The sequence below is a fragment of the Anguilla rostrata genome, chromosome 4, assembly GCF_018555375.3.
Source record: "Anguilla rostrata isolate EN2019 chromosome 4, ASM1855537v3, whole genome shotgun sequence".
NCBI lineage: Eukaryota > Metazoa > Chordata > Actinopteri > Anguilliformes > Anguillidae > Anguilla > Anguilla rostrata.
This window is the reverse complement of record NC_057936.1, coordinates 5,034,020-5,050,287: the sequence shown is the minus strand read 5'-3', so window position 1 is coordinate 5,050,287 and position 16,268 is coordinate 5,034,020. Positions and strand designations below refer to the sequence as shown.

The following is a 16,268-nucleotide window of genomic DNA, read 5'->3' as shown; positions in this document are numbered from 1 at the left end:
GTTACTAGAAGTTTAAAAATTTATTTAAAAAAATGAAAATTTTGGGAGAAAAACAAAGTCACACACTCTCTACAGAACAATTAAAATGAAGACCATCAAAGAAATTTTATTGATAACACTGGATTTTGAAAAGTAGTCATCATGCGAAATGTAAAACAAAAGCAAGGCATGTCAGTACAGACAAAAATAAAAATAAATAGAACATAAATCAATTCACAATATAAGGTTGTTTGTGTTTGCATAATAGCTTAGCCTCGCTGATGCACAGCACTCTGAACACTGTAACGATGCAAAAGCTTCGATATTGCATACAGATTTTCAGAATGGTATCCTTGGCTACGGAACATGACAGAAACACTTTGTAGATTGTCTTTGATCTTTGGTCAAGCACATTCCATTCCAGTGATAACTGTGATACTTATATTGTCTCAGGGAAATAAATCAGTTCCAAGGGCTCGTGTTCACAAAGTGTTTCAGGGCAGGAAGGATCACTGTTGTACAATCCTAGCCTTGTCCACTGCGATCTGAAACGCTAAACTGATCCTAGACCAGCACTCCTTAGCCTGATGCATTATGGGTGCTGTGCCCGCCTACAGTATCCAGTTATATACCAGGAATGCTACATCCATCCATCCATCCATCCATCATCTTTACCCGCTTACCCTGAGCAGGGTCGCAGGGGGGTTCTGGAGCCTATCCCAGCATGCATTGGGCGAGAGGCAGGAATGCACCCTGGACGGGCCGCCAGTCTATCGCAGGGCAATATCATTCAATATTATAAGGCATATACAGTATTAATTTAGCTGAGAGAAGCCTTCAGCATCCAACTAACATCACAGCCGGCGACAACAGGATATTCAGCCCTTAGACGGGGATTTTAATTAAAAGGCAAAAAGAGAGAGACCAACTCGAGGCCTGCTTAGTGTTTCCCCAAAAAGCATGTGCGCCTTCTTTGCTTTTCGTTCCGCCCCGAGCATCCCGAAGTCTCGCGGCGGGAAGCGCGGCGCGGCCCAGGTGCGTCGCTGTCGCCGCCCGCCGCCCGCTCACGCCGTCGCGTTCCTCTGGCAGCACTCCAGCAGGTGCGGGAGGAAGAACGCCGCCGTCCCGTCGTCCGGCAACAGCTCCAGGAACTCCAGCGGGTTCAGCTCCGCGGCAACCGTCACCAAGGTTTCTGTCGCCGTGGGGAAAACGCCAGCGTCAAAAAAAAGCCTCTCCGCGGCCTACCGGCGGAGAACTCGGCCCTGGAACACTCCAGTGCAATGCACCTTGGGAATATTTCCGAAGGTTTGAGCCCGAGGGCCTGATTTACCTTAGCACACAAAATAACTAATAACACAACCACTGATTAGTGCTAAAACAAGTACCGTGACCAATGAGTGGTCATGTTGTTGGTTTTTGCTTGAGGTAAAAGCTCTTACACCTGCAAAGTGTGTTAAAGGCTGTTCTGGACTACAACATGGCACCAGAAGCTCATTTTTACCAACCAGGAACCTCCTGAAATTAAGCGCAGAAGACAGAAAATACACACAGAAGCTCTGAAGAACGTGATGAGTCAGAATCTGGGGCAGTGTCACATGACTGAGGTACCTTCATGCTGATTGGCTAACATCCGCTGGCAGGCTGTACAGTACAGGAAGTTGCCCAGGACATTTAAAGCTCCTCACCTTTCAGTGCAGACAGCAGGATGGGGTTTTCACTGCCTGTGGATCTGGCTCTTTTACAGAGCTCAGGAAACACCTTCTGCCACCAAAGTGCCTAAAAACATCGCACAAAAAACTCAGAATTACACAAACATTATATAATTACACATCTCAAGGAGCACTGCACACATTTAATAGCTCAGTAGCTTCATTATGGTTTCAATAAAAGTAACCACCAAAGGATTGAATTACAAGTATTTTATAATGCATCATAGACATAGGTGTCATTCGTCATTACAAAGTGCTTTATAATGGGTTATAATTATTGTCATAAAGCATTATGAGTACTTATGAGTGCTTGTAATTATATTACAATGCATTACAGACAGGCGTCATAGAAAGTGTATACCTAACATTACATATTTTACTTTTGGGAGTTTTCATGTTTGTGTCCCGCACATTTGGCCGGTGTTAAAGGGTTAAATGAGTAAAACTGAGTGCGGGAGTGGGCGGGTACCGTGGGGCCCTGCCGCAGCTCGTGATTGGCGTAGGGTATGAGGGCCTGCGGGCAGCGGTCCAGCAGCCTGTCGATGGCGCTCTCGTGCTGCCCGAGCCGGGCGGCGCACAGAACGTGAACGCTGAGCCCGGCGCCGTCCGCGTCCGACAGCTGCTCCACCAGGGGCAGCACTGAGCACACGTCCAGAGAGGGCCCGCACAGCAGGGACTGCGCACACACACAGAGCAGAGACACAATCAGCCAATCACACACGCAGAGCAGAGACACAATCAGCCAATCACACAAGACCTGACACATCTCATCCAATCAGAGAGGGCCGCAGAGCAGGGACTGCACACACGCAGAGCAGAGACACAAACAGCCAATCACACGATGCCAGAACCCTCTCATCCAATCAGAGAGGGGCCGCAGAGCAGGGACTGCACACACAGAGCAGACACAATCAGCCAATCACACAAGACCTGACCCCTCTCACCCAACCAGGGAGAGCCTCTACACCAGAGACTGCACACACAGAACAGAGCACAGAACCAATCACACAACAGCAGACTCCTCTCATCCAATCAGGGAGAGCCAGTACAGCAGGGACAGCACACACAGTGCAGAGCGCCTCAGCCAATCAGATTGCCAGGATGAGTGGAGACCATCAGAACAGGAGGGAAAAACAGACCCACCTGCAGCTTCTCCAGATCCTCCTGGTTGCCGGGGGCGATGCTGAGCTGTGTAGGGGTGACCACGCTCACCCAGGGATACAGCGTCCCGTAGTGACAGCATGAGTTGATCTATCAGAACCACAAGATCAAAAAGGCTGATCCACTGTCTAACACAGACCTGAGTACGTAAAAACACACATTCAAAACATTTAACCCTTTGAACAGTAGGTTTTTTGGAATACTTTTCCCAAAGACAGTGTTCTAAGCACTCCATCGCTTTCAATCACCAGTAGCAATTGTGACATCAGCATTAGAACGTTCACTTAGGGAAGATTCTAAACACACATTTGTGATGTCACACCTCAAAGGGCGAAAATGGTTCAGATTGAGAGAGCTCGACTGCAGTGTTCCCGGGGCAACGCTCACTCTCTGCACTCACCAGATCCTCTGCAGTCTTCAGGGGTCTGATTCCCTCCTGGTTGCCCCGGGCTACGCGGTCGATGTAGACCGAGGTCAGGCGGAACAGCAGCTCCTGGATGACCGGGTCCTGAGAGGAGGCCACCAGGAGGGCCTCCCAAAAATCCACCAGCAGCTGCTGCCCGCCCTGTGGTTCAGCCCCATCCCGGCACAGCTCCTGAGACACACACAATACAATTATCACCACCCACGCACGCACACAATACAATTATCACCACACACACAGACACAGACACACAATACAATTATCACCACACACACACACACACACAATACAATTATCACCACACACACACACACACACACACACACATACACACACACAATACAATTATCACTACACACACACACACACACACATACACACACACAATACAATTATCACCACACACACAGACACAGACACACACAGGGTTTGTGCAGGTGAGCGGGGGTTGTGCAGGTGAGCGGGGTTTGTGCAGGTAAACAGGTTTGTGCAGGTGAGCGGGGTTTGCGCAGGTGAGTGGGGTTTTTGCAGGTGAGCAGGGTTTGTGCAGGTAGACAGTCACAGATTTGCGCAGGTAAACAGGGTCTGCGCAGGTGAGCAGCCGCAGCGCTCGGGCAGGCGAGCTCACCTGGAAGAAGACGTCGGCCTCCTCCAGCCTGACCTTGCTGTTCTCGTGCAGCGCCACCAGGGCGGCGACCAGCAGCCCCTCCTGCGTTTCCCGCAGGTGATGAGCCAGCGGGGTGGGGACCACGCCCTTCCCCCTGCCCTGCAGCAGCAGCTTGGGCTCCTCGATGAAGCCGTAAACTTGGAGCATCTGAGGATCGGCCAATCAGATGCTCAATCGATCAATCAATCAACCAATCAGCTAAGCAGCATTCACAAAGATATATATCAATCAATCAACCAATCAGCCAAGCAGTATCCACAAAGATATTTTCCCATTCACGTGGAACCAGAGAGGGGTCTCATCCATAGGTTCCAATAACAGTACAGCACAACAGTAACAAATATCTTATGAATTGCTATTGTACGTAACAAGTATGTAAAGTAAATTAATTAGCCTCTCTTAATCTGAAGTACTACTCATTCGACCATGCTGAAACCTGCACAACAAGGGACATTTAATAAAAAAATAAAACAATTTTGAAAACCGCATCATGTTGTTTGTCTTCCAATACACTCGTATTATGTCAAAAAAAAGTGAGAATGCTTTTGCACCTATGTTACTAGGTTTGGGTATTCTGATTGTGCATACTGTATATTTAGATTGTATATTGTATATGATGTATATTTTATACTGCTAGCATTGCACAGGATATTCTGTTGAGGTGTGTGGATATGTGTGTGTGTGTTTGTTAGTGTATGTACAGAGTACCTCTGTGTTTTAAATGAGACGTGTATGACCACATGAATTTCCCCTTGTGGGATAATGAAGTTCACTTTGACCTTGACTTTGACCTTCTCCTGTCGGGTCTGAGGACGGTATCGGGTAAAGCCAGGCGGGCGAGCGGGCGAACAAGCGAACGAGCGAGCGCGTGCACACGCTCACCTCCGCGTGCCGGCCCATCTGCTGGCGGTACAGCGGCGCGTCGCCCAGCCGTAGTGCCAGGGTCGCCGTGGCGAGGGTGAGGACGACAGAGGGGGCGCCGCCCGCCGCCTCCAGCCGCTCCAGGTGCGCCAGCGCGTGGGCGGGGCCGGCCCGGCACAGGGACGGGCTGATGACCACGTGGGGCAGCTGCGCCGGCTCCGCCTCCCCGAATATGTCCAGCACCGCGTCGGCCGTTTCCTGCGGGGGGGGAGAAAAGAAAAAAAAAAAAACGTTCCGCGTTTCGTCAGCGTCGTACACACGCGCACGCGCACACACACACAAAAACGGCTCAAGTTTCAGGAAAAAACTGGTTCTTCTCCCCCACCCCCTCCACATTCACTGACATGCTAACGTGACATCATGGCTTGTGAACCAACCAATCCATTACGTCAGGGCTGCCCAACCCTGTAGGTTTTCACTCCAACCCCAACAAAGCACACCTCACTCAACAGCTAGGGCAGGGCTGCCTAACCCTGTTCCTGGAGATCTACCATCCTGTAGGTTTTTGTTCCAACCCTAATAAAGCACACCTCATTCAACAGCTAGAGCAGGGCTGCCTAACCCTGTTCCTGGAGATCTACCGTCCTGTAGGTTTTCACTCCAACCCTAACCAAGCACACCTCATTCAACAGCTAGAGCAGGGCTGCCCAACTCTGTTCCTGGAGATCTACCGTTCTGTAGGTTTTCACTCCAACCCTAATAAAGCACACCTCATTCAACAGCCAGAGCAGGGCTGCCTAACCCTGTTCCTGGAGATCTACCATCCTGTAGGTTTTCATTCCAACCCTAATAAAGCACACCTTATTCAACAGCTAGAGTTCTGCATTGAGCTGCTAACTGGTAGAATTAGGGTTGAAATAAAGACCTAAAAGAGATCTCCAGCTGTTGAAGGAGGCTAACTTAGTTAGGGTTGGAGTGAAAACCCAAAGGACAGTAGATCTCCGAGCGCAGAGCCGGGCAGCCCTGCTTCACTTACCTGGTTCAGCTCCTCCATGGTCTCCTCGTAAAGAGAGTGCTTCAGGTAGAACAGGAAGCCCTTGCCGAATCCGGCCGAGTTTCCGCAGAACGGCTTGTTCCTCTGGACGACCTCCGCCACCGACAGACCAGACATCTTGTAGTAAGGGAGGGCCAAGTGGCACTCCCGCTTGTCAAACCTAAACAGTTTTTTTTTTATTTTATTTTTTACTTTATCGACCAATCAGAAGCAGTGACTTTGATTTCCTTAGAGTGTTTGGCAGAGAGGAGGCAAGCTATTGGCCACAAAACACCGTTTGTATCGATTTCACTCCCAAATTCAGTCAATTCAGGAAAGTAACTGAAACTCGAGCCTCTTTTCCACGGTAGGGCCGAACGGTTACCAGGGGCGCTAAGTGCAGTTCCGAGCTGCTCGGGACTCGTGGGAACGGTTACCGTGGAAACATCCATTGGAACCGTTCCTCTCCGTGCTCAGAACTGTTCGGCCCTACTGTGGAAAAGAGGCTTCAGTGGATTCATCGAAGAATGCTCACTGAATATAACTGGCATTATTCATGATCTGAACTGAAATGAAATTTCCTAAACTGACCGAATCAACAGGGAACAGGCCACCAAACCTGTGATCAGTCAGGTGATCGCACGTTTAGTGATGATCTCTTATCTGCCTCCATTTCCTGATATTTTTGTCTGTAAGTAATCTCTAGCCATTTATGCAGCTGGCACTAAGCTAAATCTGAAAAATATTTTGCAGTTCATTTTGTTAGTGAATTAATTAAATACAAACAAGTTGCGTGTCATAGGTCAGGTGACACACCAAGGTGTGTGCCGCTGGTCAGATGACACACCTCGGCGTGTGTCATAGGTCAGGTGACACACCTTGGTGTGTGCCCGCTGGTCAGGTGACACATTGAAGTGCATACAGTTGGTCAGGTGACACACCAAGGTGTGTGCCGCTGGTCAGGTGACACCTCGGCGTGTGTCATAGGTCAGGTGACACACCTTGGTGTATGCCGTTGGTCAGACGACACACTGAAGTGTGTACAGTTGGTCAGGTGACACACCTTGGTGTGTGCCGTTGGTCAGGCGACACACATCAGTGTGTGTCAGAGGTCAGGTGACACACGAGGTGTGTGTCATAGGTCAGGTGACACACGAGGTGTGTTTCATAGGTCAGATGACCCACCTGCTGTAGCAGTCTCCCAGCTGGGCGCAGCTCTCCTGGAAAGCCCTCTGCAGCCCCTCCCTCTCGCTGGGGTCGGTGACGCGGGGGTCCAACAGCGCCGCCCGCAGGAGCAGGTGAGCTTCGCTCAGCAGGTGAACGCAGCTGTGCGACAGGGGATTGGTCACCTCGTACTTCTGACTGTACTCCACCTGCGCAGGAGGGAAAACGCACAGGGCAGCATCTCGGTCCTGATCTAGGATCAGTTTTCTGCCTGTCCACATCCCAACCTTACCTGGTACAAGCTGATCCTAGATCATAACATAACCTTGCCCATTGTGGTAAATGGACTGCATTTATATAGCGCTTTTTACAGGAACTATGACTACACAAAGTGCTTTACAATGAATGCCTCTCGTTCTCTTTCCTTTAACCCCTGAACAGCTTTAACTCTTTAAGGTGTTAAGTCACAAATGTGTGATCAGAATGTTCTTAAACTGAACATTCTAATGCTGATGTTACAATCACTACTGGTAACTGAGCATTCTAATGCTGATATAACAATCACTACTGGTAACTGAGCGTTCTAATGCTGATGTAACAATCACTGCTGGTAACTGAGCATTCTAATGTTGATGGTACAATCACTACTGGTGATTGAAAGCAGTGGAGTTCTAGAACACGGACTAGGGACTTTTGGAAAAAAAAAAAAAACACTGCAGAGAAATCTGCTCTTCAGGCAGGTTTAAGCTGGGCAGCTGGAATGGCGGTATAGCGGTACGGTGTGGCGATCGGCGTGCAGCCAGGCGGCCCTACCATCTCGCTGTAGAGCTGCAGGGTGGAGACGGTGTTCACCACGTACAGGTTCCACCCGTGCCCCCCCTCGCTGGGCTCCTGCACCCTGGGGATGGAGGTCTTCCTTGACCTGTGGGGGGGGGGGGCACTTAGTCACAGTCACAACACTGGATCTTTATGACAGACTGTAACACCAGTTCTGCCCAGATAGTAATATTAATCATTTTAAAATAATAAATAAATAAAAAATGCAACTGCTAAATAATTAGGTAATATATAATATTAATTACGTGCCACTGTGTGCAGGCTAAATATTTAATAATACATTGGAGGCTCTTTGTGCTCTCCAATGACTAAATATATATTAGTGATATTGATGAGTAGCAGTAACAGTAGCAATTTCATAGAAATTCATTAAATTAATTTGGTTTCACACTACAAATCACACTACTGCACGAGGAAAGCAGTGTTTTTCTACAGTTATTATAGTTACGGAGGACAACTGACTTTCCAAGAGGTTAGTCACTTCTACACATAATTCTGCCAAAGCACATCCAGCTACTTAATCATAGGGATTGACAGGGAGGGGCTTTGTTAAAAAAAAAAAGATTAGTTCTCATTTTTTGCTTCCATGTTGAAAAAACGCCACACAACACTGGCTCTATCACGGATTTCTAGTGCCCCTACATTAAAAGGAAGGACGAGTATTTTTTTATTTTCGTTAGATGAACTCCCATGTTATTTACCCCACAACTGTGATAGGTCCACGCGATATGCTGTACTGATAATTACACTTTATGGCTACAGCAGATTCATGTGACACGACAACGTTAGTCACAGTGGGCGGAGTCGAGCGACATCCAAAAGAATGCTCCTTTGATTCCTTCCTCCCCAAGCCCCGCCTCCTTTCAGAAAAAAACGCTCGGATTATAAACGGAATGGAATGCGTGTCGCCTGGTAACCAGGCCGCCCTTCACTAAGCAGAAAAAAAAAAAACAGAGACCGGGGAACAACTGATTATCATGCGAGTCCACACACGTTAGGAGGGGGATGACCAAAACCGTGTTAGAGGTATTTTAGTTAGGACTGAGAACAAGGCCCCGGGCCCGGAGGTTTAGGGGGGGAGATGCGGGGATGGAATAACATGGAGGCACGACGATTCAGGAACTTACAAGAACGACCTGGACAGGAAGCTCTGCAGCCCTGGAGTAGTTGAAGGATCTATACCTACCGCTAGGAAAATCCCAGTAAGGGCTTTGTGCTCTTTTGATTCGCTATAATGAGGAGTTGTAGAACATTTAGAGCATCGAAACAAACCCAGAAAATAAGCACAGTAAAAAAAACAAAAACAAAAAAAAAACATCATGAGCAACGTTGAGTAAATTGGCAAATTAGATCTGAAGTGAGACCAAAACTGATCTGAAAACGAGACCAGAGGGGCCAAGGTAAAGCTTTGAAACCTCAAGAAACAAGGCACCATAATCCTCCCTTGCATCAACGAAACTCAAACGGGGAAAAAGGCACACAAAGAAGTCGTCCAAGGTAACGTTACAAATGAAGGCATTCCGTCTTCCTGCTAAACGCACTAAACTTGCTCTTCCTGCCGTCACATTACAGGCATTTGGCGGACGCTCTAATCCAGAGCGGCTCGCACCACTTCTCCACCGTCTAACAGACCGGCCCTGACGGCATTAACCCCGGCTCGCGAGGCCCTGGGTACCCACGTTGTCCTGGCGCGCGTCCGCGGCGGCGCCCCCTGCTGGCCCGCGTCGGCCGCGGTCAGCAGCACCACGTGGTTCCTGTCGTGGCACAGCGACTTCAGCCCGATGAACAGCTGGATTCGCAAAGCGCACACCTGCATGGTGAAGGCCGGGCAGGCCTGCGTGGACACATCACATCACATCGCACTTATTTATCCAAAGCGACGTACAAAAAAAAAGTGCATTCTCATGGTCATTGGAACAACTGCAAAAACACAGGTTCGATGAGGTGCGATACTCGATTTCGCACAGCTACTTACAGCGAAGAACACAGTTCAGTTCACGCAGTGAACATTATTCTGTCCTAACTTATGCCAAGGAGAAGTAACTAATTAGAAAATGGCATCCCTGGAGGTTTGGAGTACTTAAGTCACATAAGAGTATCAACCTGGTCAGGCTCATAGTGCTGTAAGGTTATGAGCAGCCTGGTCAGGCTCATAGTGTTGTAAGGTTATGAGCAGCCTGGTCAGGCTCATAGTGCTGTAAGGTTATGAGCAGCCTAGTCAAGCTCATAGTGCTGTAAGGTTATAACCAGCCTGGTCAGGCTCATAGTGCTGTAAGGTTATGAGTGGCCTGGTCAGGCTCATAGTGCTGTAAGGTTATGAGCAGTCTGGTCAGGCTCATTGTGCTGTAAGGTTATGAGCGGCCTGGTCAGGCTCATGGTGCTGTAAGGTTATGAGTGGCCTGGTCAGGCTCATGGCGCTGTAAGGTTATGAGCGGCCTGGTCAGGCTCATAGCGCTGTAAGGTTATGAGCAGCCTGGTCAGGCTCATAGTGTTGTAAGGTTATGAGCAGCCTGGTCAGGCTCATAGTGCTGTAAGGTTATGAGCAGCCTAGTCAAGCTCATAGTGCTGTAAGGTTATAACAGCCTGGTCAGGCTCATAGTGCTGTAAGGTTATGAGTGGCCTGGTCAGGTTCATAGTGCTGTAAGGTTATGAGCGGCCTGGTCAGGCTCATTGTGCTGTAAGGTTATGAGCGGCCTGGTCAGGCTCATGGTGCTGTAAGGTTATGAGCGGCCTGGTCAGGCTCATGGCGCTGTAAGGTTATGAGCGGCCTGGTCAGGCTCATAGTGCTGTAAGGTTATGAGCGGCCTGGTCAGGCTCATAGTGCTGTAAGGTTATGAGCGGCCTGGTCAGGCTCATAGTGCTGTAAGGTTATGAGCGGCCTGGTCAGGCTCATGGTGCTGTAAGGTTATGAGCAGCCTGGTCAGGCTCATGGTGCTGTAAGATTATGAGCGGCCTGGTCAGGCTCATGGTGCTGTAAGGTTATGAGCGGCCTGGTCAGGCTCATGGTGCTGTAAGGTTATGAGCGGCCTGGTCAGGCTCATGGTCCTGTAAGGTTATGAGCGGCCTGGTCAGGCTCATAGTGCTGTAAGGTTATGAGCGGCCTGGTCAGGCGCATAGTGCTGTAAGGTTATGAGCAGCCTGGTCAGGCTCATAGTGCTGTAAGGTTATGAGCAGCCTGGTCAGGCTCATAGTGCTGTAAGGTTATGAGCAGCCTGGTCAGGCACATAGTGCTGTAAGGTTATGAGCAGCCTGGTCAGGCTCATAGTGCTGTAAGGTTATGAGCGGCCTGGTCAGGCTCATAGTGCTGTAAGGTTATGAGCGGCCTGGTCAGGCTCATAGTGCTGTAAGGTTATGAGCGGCCTGGTCAGGCTCATAGTGCTGTAAGATTATGAGCAGCCTGGTCAGGCTCCTAGGACAATGAGCTGGAAAGGAGGGCCTAACTCTGGAATATTTTAACCCACAAACACACCACATGATTACACAGGCATCCAGACGGACGTCACCTTCATGGTAGTGTCAATGTAGGGGTCCTCGACCCTGGCTGCCACTGCACTGCATCGCACTGAGAAACACTGGAGCGCATTCCTGCAGGGGAGAGACAGCACGGCATTTACAGCTCTGAAGAACCTTCCGGAGAGAGAGAGAGTGTGTGTGTGTGTGTGTGTGAGAGAGAGAGAGAGAGAGCGTCTGTGTTTGTGTGTGTGTATGTGTGAGAGACAGAGAGAGAGAGAGAGACAGAGATAGATAGAGTGTTTGCGTGTGTGTGAAAGAGAAACAGTCTATTTGAGGGTTCAGGCCTGGTTTTTGCCCTTGATCTACTGCTCTGTAAAGTGTCTTTGTGACAGTTCTGTCTAATAAAAGGCTATACAAAAACTGTATTTGATTTGACTTTATGATGATGTGAGAGGCGGGCTACTTTGTGATGATGTAAGAGGCAGGCTTGGTGATGTAAGAGGTGGACTACTTTGTGATGATGTGAGAGGCGGGCTACTTTGTGATGATGTAAGAGGTGGGCTACCCTATGATACTATAAGAGATACAAGAGATGGACCGCCCCGTGTACCAGTGAGGCTACCTGGTGATGACGTGGAGGAACTGGTCACAGAGGACGGCCTGCTGGGCCTTCTCTGGGAACTGATAGGTGGAGATGAGCTCCACGGTGCCCCTCAGGCTGTACATGTAGCCGGTGTTCGGCAGGGAGAAGAAACAGAAGACGCACGTAGGCTCTGCGGCCTCAACACCGCCCTCTTGGCTGCCTGCGATAAGGGGACAAAAAACGAGATCAAACAAGCTGAGATCCAGCATCCTGCTTCTGTCCACTGCCAGCAAACTCGCTCGCCTCAACACTTATTCAAGAACGGGATGCCCTGGAAGACATCTTGGTCGCGACTGACTGACTTTTGCAATGGTCCAATGCCCCTGCTCATACTGATTTTGAAATGGACTCAAAACAGGAAACAGCCAATGAATTCATAGTCCCCGCCTTCCCCCGGGAGCTCTTCAATCCAACAGAACAGGTACATATCCTCAACTGTATGTCATCAGTACCGATAAAACATCTTCGATGGCCCAGGGTTGGGGCTCAATTCCATTCAAATTCAGGAAATTCCATAAATTAACTGAACAATCCCCATACAACACAATGCCCCCTCCCCCCACCCAATTCACAAACTGAATTTCGATTAATTTCCTAAATTGGCGCACTTCATCGCGGCCCTTCGTCGGTCTTACTCACTGGAAACAGTGAACATGGGGCGGAGCTGCAGAGAGTGCAGGCAGGTCTCCTCCACACTGCAGCCTTGGAAGAAGTCCGGGGCGAACCGCCTGTTAAAAAACCCAAAAAAACGACACACTGGTGAGACGTACGGACCCCCAACAACAGACCACCACCAGGGGGCGGGCTTCAGATGCAGTGGAAAGAAAGGTTACAGCGGTGGGGCGACCTCGAGAAAGCAAGAACTAGGCCTAGACTGGGGGGCCGAGCTAGAGAGCGCGTTGAGCAAGAGACTCCACCAGGGGGCGACCTCGAGAAAGCAAGAACTAGGCCTCGACTAAAGGGGCGAGACTGCCAGGATGCAAGCATGAGAAAGCAGAAAAACCACCACTAGGGGACAAGCTAGAGATGGTATTAAAGACACTCCACCAGGGCATGACCTTGAGAAAGGAGGAGGAAAGACGCCACCAGGGGGGCGAGCTTGAGACATTACGGCACCTGTACAGGACGTAGGTCACTCCAAGGCGGGCCTGCACCTCATCCTCCATGCCAGCCCACTCCAGAGAGACGGGGATCCCACATTCTTTCGCCTCCTCCCCCAAGAACTCCTGGTTCCTCTGGAACACGATGAAGTCGTCTGGGTCGCGGTGGGCATCGGATCGACCTCCTCCGGCATCTGTTCAGAAAGGTCACCGCACGATCACACTCACGCTCAGGCATTTCACGCTCTTATCCAGGAATAACAGTGCAAACTTATGTATCTTGTAAAACTTTCAATAACATGGAAAGCATTTTTTAACCGAAGGTCTAAGGTTTAACAACAACTATGCTTTACGTTACAACGTAAGTCAAGTTCATGATGTAGCCAACTTGTAAGGCAATTTAACCATTGCGTACACTTCCCTGTGACAACTTGGTTACTTTGCTGCATACTTCCATTAAACTGCTGTTTCTGAATACTCGGTTACCCATTCGGGAATCACACCTACCACCTGGTGACCTCACCATTACACTACACTAATACCTGCAGTGTAATATAACAGGGTAGGTAAAACATGATCTGTGATAATATGAAGTATCTCAAATATGCATTTGACCCAGGTCTGGGGTGTAGCAGCTAGGTTCAAAATCGGCTGTCTTCATCGTTGCTGGTGCCACTCATCACACCCTTGGTCAAGCACAGACTGACACAGGGATGTCAAACTCCAGTCCTGCAGGGTTGCAGTCAGTGTCTGCTGGTTGTTGGTGCGATTCAGCTCGAGTGATTCTTTCCAGGTGTTGGTCAGAGAAAGAGTCCACACACCTTGTTCTCAAAGCCTTAATTGGCCGATGACAGAAAGGAAGCCCAATGATACCTGCAAACACAGTGGCCCTTCAAGACTGAGGTTTGACACCCCTGGGCTAGTGTGTATGTATGACCATACATACACACAAGGCTAACCAGTGTGAAGGAGCAAAGGACTTAGCTAAAGCCCCGAACATATCGATCCGCTTCTGATTTAAAACAAAATTAAAAAAAAAAAAAAAAACACGTGCTATTTTTTTTAACCACCTGTTTCCTCGTCATCGTTGCTTCCGGTAACCATTTCCTTGGGCACCAGAGCTCGCGGCTCCTGCATGCCGCCGTCGTCCCCGCTGCGGCTCTGAAAGCGCTCGAGCTTGACCACCAGCACCTCCAGCTCCATCTGCAGGGCCACGAACCCCGCGCAGAGCGCGACCTGCGTGGGCGTCCATCCGGGGACGTGCAGGATGAGGAAGCGCTCGAAGTCCAGCACGGAGAGCCGCTCGCTCAACGCTTGCCTCCTCAGGCTGAAGATCACCAGGCTCTTGGCGCAGCCCACGAGCAGGTCCCCCGTTACCGCGCAACACGCCACGCACAGCGGCGGCTCCACCAGCGGGATCTCGATTATCTCCATCTGTTCCTTCGGCGCGCCGCGGAAAGACGAAGCGCGCAAGAAGTGACCCAGCAGACGGACGCCGACCCGGGTCTTCTCCACAGCCTGGTAACGCCAGTTCGTATAGGCGCGAAGGTACGTGGCTCTGTTCTTCTCCTCGATCGTAACAAGATAGTCCCCTTGGGGAGAGCATGATCAAGAATAGGCATTACCTACGGCATTACAATAACATTCAACCAACCCACGCCCGTTGTATAGGTAGCACAATTTATTTTCAGTTCAGGAGATCAGATTAATTTAATTTAACGTTATCTTCCATGTGGATTTTTCCCTATTAGTGAATTTAACTACAGTTGATTTCCTGAATTCAGACAACATAATTAGAAAGCAATTGACGTCAGCTCTGGCCTCTTAGTCCACTCTGACCGGCCAAGGACGGAGTTTAGCCCTGAATGGGTTATTAAATTATACGACATGCAATGGCCAGTTGATGAGCAAATCTTTAACCAGAAAGTGGAAGAGGAGACTTTCTTTTTTTTTTTATTAAACTAGTAGACACCTAAATGAACATTACTATGTACGATTTGATAATCATTAATTCGGTAGGCTACTCCATTCTTGAAGCTGGGGCACTCCATATGTAAGCATGCATGTTGTTATTTTTCTACCTATATTACTTACCTATCTGACTGTGCAGTATGCTCTGAACAGTGCCCATAGTCGCAAATCGACAGATGAGGGAACAGCCCTCCTCTTGCATTTTATATGCCTCGATCTTGCATCCTCCGGCAGACACCACGAAAAGGGCATCACCTCCGCAACAAACCAGCCCCGGTTCTTGCTCTGTTGGCACTATTTGCTGCGATGCGAACGGATGCCAGTTGTAAACGTGAACCATTTCTGCAGATGTACCTCGCTGGTGACCAGCGAACCACACCACCCGAATTGTTTACGTTCCTGTAACTGAACCCTTTCCTCCGCCGAAGGCTATACTGTTTGCTAGCAGCTAGCAAGCTAATCTACCTTCGTTGAGTTCCGCGTTCACCCGCCTTCGCGTACGAGTGACCCGGCCGTCCAAACGCGCAAGCAGCGAGTCAGCTAACTTTATCGGAATCACATGCTAAGTCGTCTTGTGATGGTCAGGCAAACCTTGTTTGCGTGGTTGTTTCCAAGTAGATTCCCTTCCTTGTCTTTCTAAAATACATTTCTCGTAATTAATAGCATGCAATGACATTAGGTAGAAACGATTCGGTTCCGAGGTCTAGACGTACAGGTACAATTTTATGAGGTTACAGGGTGTATTAAAAGTCCGTAAAGCGTTACTTTCAGTTCCTCTTTATAGGATATAGCCTAACTGACAACAACAGCGTGTCAAGCAAACCCATCCGCTCATTGGTTAAATTGTCTGTCAGTTAAAAGTTACCGACTTCGATTGGCTTTTCTTTACATTACATTACATTACCGTAGGCATTTGGCAGACGCTCTTGTCCAGGGCGACGTACAACAAAGTGCATAACCGTAACCAGGGACACGTGTGTTGAAAACGCTAGAGGGAAGTAGCCCACACTTCCAAGTGCAGGGAGCGACCTTTTCTTGATAGTGCATCTCCTCCCAACAGACCTTGCTGAAATGCTTTGCATTCGAAATGTGTTTTACGTCTATATGGGATGAAATGAGATTTTAACGATTTATAATGTATAGTGCAATCAAATTATTGTGTAAATGTAAATGTAAATTATCGTGGTTGGATTTACAGTTTCTCATTTGATTGAAAACTTCGTATAAACTGAACACAACGTAAATTGCCCAAATATATTAATGCTG

At 49.0% G+C, this 16,268-nt stretch overlaps 1 protein-coding gene across 2 annotated transcripts; it reads right to left on the bottom strand.

The window, feature by feature from the left end:
* Nucleotides 1–80: 80 nt before the first annotated feature.
* On the bottom strand, nt 81–15,897 carry hps3 (HPS3 biogenesis of lysosomal organelles complex 2 subunit 1). 2 transcript variants are annotated; one of them, XM_064330193.1, is made up of 18 exons: nt 15,126–15,897; nt 14,102–14,623; nt 13,048–13,225; nt 12,571–12,659; nt 11,911–12,091; nt 11,339–11,420; nt 9,515–9,669; nt 8,963–9,064; nt 7,812–7,920; nt 7,020–7,207; nt 5,838–6,015; nt 4,823–5,059; nt 3,902–4,087; nt 3,250–3,444; nt 2,832–2,939; nt 2,158–2,364; nt 1,665–1,755; nt 81–1,171 (listed from the first exon to the last, which is right to left on the bottom strand). In XM_064330193.1, exons 1-18 carry the CDS (start codon nt 15,340–15,342, stop codon nt 1,044–1,046), a joined length of 3,153 nt encoding a protein of 1,050 aa, XP_064186263.1. In that variant the 5' UTR covers nt 15,343–15,897; the 3' UTR covers nt 81–1,043. The 2 variants fall into 2 exon arrangements, with proteins under 2 accessions (XP_064186263.1, XP_064186264.1); XM_064330194.1 differs by lacking the exon at nt 8,963–9,064 and having other exon boundaries at nt 15,126–15,883.
* Between the last annotated feature and the right edge of the window lie 371 nt (nt 15,898–16,268).

Excerpts from the sequence above, each read along its gene's own strand:
- hps3 (XM_064330193.1), bottom strand. The coding sequence starts at position 15,342 with ATGGTTCACGTTTACAACTGGCATCCGTTCGCATCGCAGCAAATAGTG. Across the intron at positions 7,921-8,962 it reads TTCCTGTCCAGGTCGTTCTT|GTCAAGGAAGACCTCCATCC; the intron begins GTAAGTTCCTGA and ends CCCCCCCCACAG. Across the intron at positions 2,365-2,831 it reads AGGATCTGGAGAAGCTGCAG|TCCCTGCTGTGCGGGCCCTC; the intron begins GTGGGTCTGTTT and ends GTGTGTGCGCAG.